Source organism: Leuciscus leuciscus, assembly GCF_965113295.1.
Source record: "Leuciscus leuciscus genome assembly, chromosome: 19".
Lineage (NCBI taxonomy): Eukaryota > Metazoa > Chordata > Actinopteri > Cypriniformes > Leuciscidae > Leuciscus > Leuciscus leuciscus.
The window spans coordinates 2707156-2717155 of NC_138743.1; the positions used below are offsets into that span (position 1 = coordinate 2707156).

At 46.3% G+C, this 10000-nt stretch overlaps 1 protein-coding gene across 1 annotated transcript in view; it reads right to left on the reverse strand.

Moving 5' to 3' along the window:
* LOC309482011 (uncharacterized protein) overlaps positions 1 to 10000 on the reverse strand; it is a 32031-nt gene that overhangs the window by 9512 nt on the left and 12519 nt on the right. Inside the window, 2 exon segments of the mRNA XM_082147182.1 lie at positions 7719 to 7841; positions 8951 to 9073. Of these exon segments, the coding sequence (XP_082003308.1) occupies positions 7719 to 7841; positions 8951 to 9073 (246 nt within the window).

A 10000-nucleotide genomic window follows, 5' to 3' on the forward strand; every position in this document is an offset into this window, starting at 1 on the left:
ACACGGACACAGACACGCACACACACACGCACACACACACACACACACACGCACAGACACACGCACGCACACACACACACACACACACACACAGACGCACGCACAGACACACGCACACACACACGCACACGCACACGCACACACACACGCACACACGCACACGCACACACACACACGCACGCACGCACGCACACAGACGCACGCACAGACACACGCACACGCACACACACACGCACACACACACACACACAGACGCACGCACAGACACACGCATGCACAGACGCACGCACGCACACACACACACACACACACACACACAGACACACGCACGCACACACGCACAGACACACGCACGCAAGCACGCACACACACACACACACACACACACACACACACACACACACACACACACACACACACACGCACAGACACACGCACGCAAGCACGCACACACACACACACACACACACACACACACACACACACACACACACACACACACACACACACACACACACACACACAGACACACGCACGCACGCACGCACGCACGCACACACACACACACACACTTTTTAGTCCATTGTGCACCACTTTCACTGGCCACAAATAAACACATATTTTGGCAGTACAAACACACAGGTAGATGTCATGCATAAAGTACATGAGGAGAAGAGTTTAATTCCCCTGAAGTGAAGGAACAGAACTGAATTAAACTGAATGAAGTGAACTCAATTGCATTGCACTGAATTTAATTCACTCGAGCAGCTACACTGAATTGAAAGGAACTGCATTAAATTAATATAAACTGTAATGAAGTAAACTGAACTGAAAATATTTTATTTTTTAAATAAAAATAAATAAAATGTTTTTGTAAAATAAAAAATACATAAAAAAGTACATTTACAGTGTTCTTGTTACATGTATAGTATTGTAATTACTATAAATTGTGCATAATTACATGCAACTAACCTTAACCACACCATAATCCTAACCATAACCCTATAGTAAGTTAATTACAGCTCAGTAATTAAATGTATAATTGCACTAAAACAGACACCTTAAAATAAAGTGTAAACATTCATTTTCAAAACTGTGATTCACATGTGTAATGTGTGTGTGTGAGAGTGTGTGCGTGAGTGTGTGTGAGTTTGTGTGTGTGCGTGTGAGTGTGTCAGCAGTGTGTGTGTGTGTGTGTGTGAGTGTGTTTGAGAGTCTGTGTGTGTGTGTGTGTGTGTGTGTGTGTGTGTGTGTGTGTGTGTGTGTGTGTGTGTTTGAGTGTGTGTGTGAGAGTGTGTGAGTGTGTGAGTGTGTGTGTGTGTGTGTGTGTGTTAGGGGTGTAACGATACACGTATTCGTATTGAAGCGTTCGGTACGAGGCTTTCGGTTCGGTACGCATTACATTTCGGTTCGTTGGACCATTTTTCCTGCCGACCAAAATTTTGTTATTTCAAATGTAGGCGCACGGCAAGCGCGCTCATCATGTAAGAGACGCCAGCGTGACAACAACATTGGCCAACATCAAATGGCAAGCGTAATGAAAGCGGAACGAAACTGCGCTATTATTTTTCTGCTTCAAGGACCGTTTATCAGTTTGGACCAATACCGCGCGAGCCGATCTCGATCAAGCGACACTGTTATTAGCGCTACACAGCCGCTAATAAGAGATCCAGTAAAGAGAGCATTTGAATTCGCCACAGAAGTAATATCATGGCTGCGAGATCTAGTGAGAAGCATTCAAATTTCTCTATTATTAACGGATCAAACAGCACTATTTGTTTAGAAACATTGTGCCATGAATGAACTAGTTATAGGCTTCAAGTCCACAGATCAGCAACATTCTGTCACGGTTGTTGAATGCATTGGTTCCTTCTTGTCTCGTGTCTATGTTGTTTATGTGTTTATGTGCGGGGCGTTGTCCCGCTCACGTGTCCGTCAGCGCTCCAGCTGATAATCATCATCATCACAATCACTGTTCACAGCTGCGATTCATTTCCGTTCCCTATATATACTCACACCATTCTCTGTTCCAGTGTCGGATTGTTTGTTGAGGTCCGCCGTGTCAGTGTTTCCGTGGAGTTGCCGTGTCTGTGTTCGCCCTGCCTTGTCTTCCTGCCGTTCGTGTTCTTCGTCATTGGATTCACCGCACTCCAGCACCGGATTTAGGATTATTCACCTTCACTGCACCAGCGCACCACAGACCATCAAGTCCCTGCACGAGCCTGAGTCGCTGCCTTCCTGAACTGTTTGTGTTTCATTGTGAGCCAAATAAACGCTTTGAGTATCTGCAATTGCTTCCGGTTTTGTTTACCATGACAGAACAATCCGACCATTCCATGGAAGCAGCAGGTGACGCCGCAGCAACGATGGATGACTTTGTTCGTGCAAGTATTCAAAGGATGGACGCTCAGGACCGCTATCAAGGAGAAGCGGATGCGCGATTCAGGCTCTCGTCACGCAGGTGTCCGAGCTGACCCAGCGATTTCAACAGCTGCAACCTCCCGCTGCGCCAGCCGCACCGCCCGTCCCTCCCACACCACCGGTGCCCGCCTCCCAGTCGGAACCTCGCCTTCCGACTCCTGAGCCATACTCTGGTGAGCCAAACTTTTGTCGGCCATTTTTGACTCGATGCAGCATGCATTTTGCTCTCCAGCCCCGAACCTTCGAGAGAGAGGAGTCCAAAGTGGCGTTTGTACTCACTTTACTGACTGGGAGAGCGGCACTTAGGGGGACGGCGGTGTGGGAAAACCAAGAGCCATGCTGTTCCTCGTTCCAGGAGCTCTCCTCGGAGATGAGACGAGTTTTCGACCGCGCGGTCGCGGGGAGAGAGGCTGCCAGGGCTTTATCTGAACTACGTCAGCGGGAACGATCAGTTTCGGATTATGCCATCGAGTTCAAGACCCTGGCGGCCGAGTGTCGCTGGAACAAGGAAGCGCAGTGGGATAGGTTCCTGCATGGGCTGGCCGACTGCGTCCAGAGGGAGATCTACGCCCTGGACCTACCCCCCTCACTCAACGGATTGATCGACCTGGCTCTGAGGGTGGACGCCCGACTAGCCCGGGTCGGACCACGCGCTCCACCCAGCCTGCCTCGTGGAGGGGTGGAACATCAGTGGTCCAGCGGCATGGACGCGGCCGGTCCCTCCGATCCCGAGCCCATGCAGGTGGGTCGAGCTCGGCTTTCCCGGGAGGAGAGGGAGAGGCGGAGATCCCTTGGCCTTTGCCTATACTGCGGGGGAGCGGGACATTTTGCTAACAACTGCCCGGTAAAAGGCCAAGCCCGATAGTAAGCATGAGGCTACTATCGGGTGGGATCTCCGCCGAAAAGTCCTCATCTACATCCACCATCCTCCCGGTAAGACTTAGATGGTCTGTCCACGATCACCACTGCACCGCACTGGTGGACTCTGGGGCTGAAGGTAATTTCATGGATCGCACCTTTGCACTACAGTTTCAAGTCCCACTCAGAACACTTCCTCAGAGAATCACCGTACATGCACTCAATGGACAGTCACTACCAACCATCTCCCAGGCCACCGAGAACATCACGCTCATCACTTCAGGGAATCATGCAGAGACAATATCATTTTTCATCACGGACTCACATCACACACCCATTGTCTTGGGTCACCCCTGGCTCAATCTACACAACCCCCGCATTGACTGGAAACCAAGAACCATATCAGCCTGGAGCGTTGAGTGTCATAGTTCTTGTCTTGTGTCTGCCTGTTCTGTTGTCTCTGTTCCTGTGTTGCAGGAGGAAGCAGTGGATTTATCAAACGTGCCCGCGGAGTACCGTGACCTGAGGGAAGTGTTCAGTAAGTCAAGGGCTGCTTCTCTCCCTCCGCACCGTCCCTACGACTGTGCTATAGATTTACTGTCAGGTAAGTCTCCGCCTAAGGGCAAGATTTATTCACTCTCGGTTCCGGAGAGGGAGGCTATGGAGAAATATATTTCTGATTCTCTAGCATCCGGGTTCATCCAGCCTTCCTCATCTCCAGCGGGGGCGGGGTTCTTTTTTGTGGGGAAGAAGAATGGATCGCTGCGACCTTGTATTGATTACCGGGGGCTGAACAACATCACGGTAAAGAATACTTATCCTTTGCCGCTGATGTCTTCAGCCTTCGAGAGGTTGCAGGGAGCATCCATCTTCACAAAACTGGACTTACGTAATGCTTATCATTTGGTCCGTATCAGGAAGGGGGATGAATGGAAGACTGCCTTCAACACCCCTAGGGGGCACTTTGAATACTTGGTCATGCCTTTCGGTTTGTCCAACAGTCCCGCAGTCTTCCAAGCGCTCGTCAATGACGTGCTGCGAGACATGATCGATCAGTTTATTTATGTTTACCTGGATGACATTCTGATCTTTTCCTCGTCTCTCCAGGAACACGTGCAGCACGTCCGACGGGTACTCCAAAGGTTGCTAGAGAATGGGCTTTTTGTCAAGGCGGAGAAATGCGCTTTTCATGCACAGTCGGTCCCTTTCTTAGGACACATCGTGTCGGCTGAGGGTATGCGTATGGATCCTGACAAAGTTAAGGCTGTGGTAGAGTGGCCAAACCCAGATTCCCGTAAGGCCCTACAGAGGTTTCTGGGGTTCGCCAATTTCTACCGGCGTTTTATTCACAACTTTAGCCAACTAGCCGCACCTCTGACTGCCTTGACCTCCCCCAGAACTGCGTTCAGGTGGTCGGAAGCAGCCGAAACTGCTTTTTCCAACCTCAGAGCCGCTTTGTTTCGGCTCCCATCTTGATCACCCCTGATTCCTCACGTCAGTTTGTGGTGGAGGTCGACGCGTCAGAGGTGGGGGTAGGCGCAGTTCTTTCTCAACGCTCACCTTCAGACAACAAGATGCATCCATGCGCGTTTTTATCTCATCGTTTATCACCAGCCGAACAAAATTACGACATTGGCAACAGGGAGTTGTTGGCGGTCAAGTTAGCCTTGGAAGAATGGCGTCATTGGTTAGAAGGGTCCGGGGTACCCTTTATCGTCTGGACGGATCATAAGAATCTGGAGTACATTAGATCCGCCAAAAGGTTGAACTCCAGGCAGGCTCGGTGGGCACTTTTTTTCGGCCGTTTTGATTTTACTCTCTCGTATCGTCCGGGTTCCAAAAACATCAAACCCGATTCTTTGTCGCGTATTTTTGATCGATCCGAACACGCACCTACTCCCGAGCGTATTTTTCCTGAGACCCTAATTATCTCTACGCTCACTTGGGAGGTCGAATCGAGAGTCAAGAAGGCTCTAGAAGGGGTAACGCCTCCGATCCGGTGCCCATCGAACCGCTTATTTGTGCCGGAGGAACTACGTCCAGATGTTATTCGGTGGGGCCATTGTTCTAGTCTAGCCTGTCATCCAGGAGTTAGTCGCACCCTCTATTTGGTCAAACAACAATTCTGGTGGCCGCTTATGGCTCGCGATGTTCACGATTTTGTTTTGGCTTGCTCAGTTTGTGCTATTGGCAAGTCGTCCAATCGACCCCCAGATGGGTTACTCCAACCACTGTCGGTGCCTTCAAGACCCTGGTCCCATATCGCACTAGATTTTGTTACCGCCCTCCCACTCTCCCAGGGTAACACGATAGTTTTAACCGTGGTGGACCGATTCTCGAAGGCAGCCCACTTTGTTCCCTTGCCCAAATTACCTTCAGCCAAGGAGACATCGGTTGCAGTCGTTAATCACGTCTTTCGGTTACATGGCCTCCCGACAGACGTGGTTTCCGACAGGGGTCCCCAATTTGTGTCCAAATTTTGGCGAGAGTTTTGTAGGTTGCTGGGGGCGACGGTCAGTCTGTCCTCCGGGTTTCACCCCCAGAGCAATGGTCAAACTGAGAGAGCCAACCAAGACCTGGAGAGAACCTTGCGATGTACGGCTGCCAGGAATCCTTCCTCCTGGAGTCAACAACTGCCTATGGTGGAGTACGCCCACAATTCGTTGCCAGTGTCAGCTACGGGCCTATCTCCTTTTGAGTGTAGTATAGGATACCAGCCACCGGTTTTTCCCAGTCTGGAATCCGAGGTCGCGGTCCCCTCCGCTCACGCCTTCGTCCAGAGGTGTCACCACACATGGACAAGAGCCCGTGAGACTCTCCTCCGTGTGCGGGCGCGCACCAAGGCCAAAGCCGATCGCCACCGGTCTAGACCTCCCGTATACGTCGTCGGTTCCAAAGTGTGGCTTTCTACTAAGAACGCTCCGCTCCGTATCCAATAAATTGGCTCCTAAATTCATTGGCCCGTTTTCTGTCACCAAAATTGTCAGTCCGGTGGCAGTCCGCCTCAACCTTCCTCCAGTGTACAGGAGAATTCATCCGGTATTCCATGTGTCCAAAATCAAACCCGTTTTTTTTTCCCCGCATTAATCCGCCGGCCCCGGTTCCCCCACCGCCGCGTCTCGTAGATGGGGAACCAACTTATTCGGTCCGTCGCATTCTGGACTCTAGGCGGAGGGGACGCGGATTCCAGTACCTGGTGGACTGGGAAGGTTACGGTCCGGAGGAGAGAAGTTGGGTTCCGGCTCGTGACATCCTGGATCACTCTCTTATCAATGATTACAATCGACAGGTAAGGGAGTCTGGGAACGCCGTGAGGCGTTCGTAGAGGAGGGGGTACTGTCACGGTTGTTGAATGCATTGGTTCCTTCTTGTCTCGTGTCTATGTTGTTTATGTGTGAGTGGGCGTTGTCCCGCTCACGTGTCCGTCAGCGCTCCAGCTGATAATCATCATCATCACAATCACTGTTCACAGCTGCGATTCATTTCCGTTCCCTATATATACTCACACCATTCTCTGTTCCAGTGTCGGATTGTTTGTTGAGGTCCTGTGGTTGCCGTGTCAGTGTTTCCGTGGAGTTGCCGTGTCTGTGGTCGCCCTGCCTTGTCTTCCTGCCGTTCGTGTTCTTCGTCATTGGATTCACCGCACTCCAGCACCGGATTTAGGATTATTCACCTTCACTGCACCAGCGCACCACAGACCATCAAGTCCCTGCACGAGCCTGAGTCGCCGCCTTCCTGAACTGTTTGTGTTTCATTGTGAGCCAAATAAACGCTTTGAGTATCTGCAATTGCTTCCGGTTTTGTTTACCATGACACATTCACCATGGCTTTACTGTAGTAACACTAACCATGGAAGTTTGGCAGGAATAGTCGGCTACAATGCTTTCAAGTAACGTTACGTCGGTTTTATTTGGACACTATGAATAAAATTGCTGCCCTCAAATGTTAATCTGAAATAAAATAAACCTTTGTTCATAACTACTAGAATATTACATTTCATTTTTTTATAAGGAGCTGTTTTTGTTTTATATGCTCCTAAGAAGAATCAAGTATAGCTCCATCATTGCTCAAAGTAAAAAATTATCATACTTTATGATGTTAGTTTTAATAAATAAATAATAAAAAAATCAAGGAAATTTCCCTGGCATTTCTTTCTTTTTGCTGTATCGAAAACGTACCGAACCGTGACACCAGTGTATCGTATTGAACCGAACCGTGAATTTTGTGAACCATTACACCCCTAGTGTGTGTGTGTGAGAGTGTGTGTGTATGTTTTGTGTGCGTGTGTTTGTGTGTGTGTGTGTGTGTCAGCTGTGTGTGTGTGTGTGTGTGTGTGTGTGTTTGAGTGTGTGTGTGAGAGTGTGTGTGAGAGTGTGAGTGTGTGTGTGTGTGTGTGTGTGTGTGTGTGTGTGTGTGTGTGTGTGAGTGTGTGTGTATACCTGTACAGTTGTGTTGATCTGTAGTGATTGTGTATCCGGTGTGACAGCGACAGCTGTAAGACCCCAGCTGGTTTGTGCAGTTGTGTTCACAGAATCCGTTATCCTGAGCGCACTCGTCCACGTCTGAACAAGCCAAACACAAGAGCAACGTTATCAATGATCAATTAATTCATGGTTGATAATTCACTCAATAAAACTCAATGGTAGAATAAGCCAGGTGGGATCCCGGAAGTCCTATTGCTTTGGCGAAGCAGCTTGTCAGTGTCACTCCTAATCTACACATTGTCTTACGTTGTGTTTGTTCCTAAATAAAGATATGCCACTATGATTTACTAATGTTTTTATGAAGTTACAAACCGAATCGTGGTGCAGAAGCATCATGTGTGTGTACGGTTTATACTTGCGTCAGTGGTGATTTATCATACAAACACTTGGTGTAGTTTGGTCTCTAACTGAAACAAATATGCTTGTTTTATTCTGCTAGTTTAGACCTTGACCTTTAGTCGCTTGATAAACATATGGTTGAGCCACTGGAGTCACTTGGCCTATTTTAACAATGTCTTTAATAACTATTCTGGGCCAGCAAGTTTCAATCACTTAGAAGCCTATGGAGGAGTGAGACAGCTCTCAGATTTCATCAAAAATATCTTAATTTGTGTTCTGAAGATGAACGAAAGTCTTAGGGGTTGGAACAACATGAGGGAGAGTCATTACTGACAGACATTATATTCCCTTTAAGGTCAATATAAGTCTTTTTGTGGCAAGTGACCCAGGTAAGTGTGGCAAGTGACTTCAGATTTATCGTGTTTATGCATAGGTTAACTTACTGAATGGACATGAATGTGTTAGTTATTTGGCCCCTGTTTTTTCTACTTGTGACTTTATGGTTTCTTGGCCATAAGTCAATTAGGCCTAGTGTTGAGCTCATTTGCATATTTAAAATAGATATTTCAAAGAAACTTGTAAAACTTCCAAAATGCAAAATGCAAAATGCAAAAAAAAAAAACAGTATAATTTTAGGGCTTCGGGTAATTTTGACCCATGAGGGAAAGATGTGTAACAAAATGCGAGGGAAGGATGAGGGGTTAAGGGGTTGAGGTTAATGATTAAATGACCGTTAAATTAAACAATGATCGATTATGGGAATTTATGTAAATTGCCATCCCTATTCTTCATCATCATCATCGTCATCATCATCATCCCGACATTCAGGATCCAGATCCCACACTGACCGTAGCAGGAGTGTCCGTCTCCGCTGTATCCCTGAAGACACTGACAGAAATACGATCCGATGATGTTCCCGCAGCGAGCGTTGACGTCACAGCCGTGATCTCCGCTCAAACACTCGTTTACATCTGCGTCGACACATCAGCAATCAGATTCAGTGTTAGTTTATATCCCTGAGATTCTCTCAGCTCTTACATTTGATGAGGTAGTCAATCATTTTATCCCTTAAAGCTCATCTTTGATCACCACAATAACATATTTAAACGCTTTTTCCTGTGAATTTTTTTCATGCCTTAAAATAGCTTGAATGTAACTCGACACCCTTGCCTCATTTAGTATACGCGGTTCTATGAACAGCTCTAACATAGTAATAACAGTAACTTATGCATAGATACATGCAACTAACCCTCAACCAAATCCTAATCCTACACGATAGTAAGTACATGTAGTAAATTATTATTACTCAGTACTTAAATGTATAATTACATTGTAACAATGACACCTTAAAATAAAATGTAACCATATATTTTACAGCATTGTTATTATTGTTAGTTAATAAAATGTTTCATGTTCATGTTAGTTCACAGTGCATTAACTAATGTAAACAAATCTTAAAAAATGTATTAGTAAATGTTGAGATTAACTTGAACTAAGATTAATAAATGCTGTAGAAGTATTGTTCATTGTTAGTTCGTTAAATAATGTTAACAAATTATTGTAGTGTTACCGAGAAACTTTATTAATAGCTTGAATTATTTATTTTTTTGTTGTTGTTAATGTTTTAGTCAATTTTGTTGTGATTTTTTGTCATTTTTATTAGTTGTTTTATATGTCTATATAGTTTTAAATTTGTATTTTAGTTCTAGTTATTTTAGTACATAAAGTTAAACTAAATTAAATTTTATTTTATTTTTATTTTATTTCAGTTAACATTTATTTTAGGTATTAACAATGTTTTTTATGGTTTTAGTTTTGGTTAAAATATTAATTTATTTTAATTTGACATTTTATGATTTAATGAATCATAGAGTGCAACAGTCGAGTTCCGGAAGTAA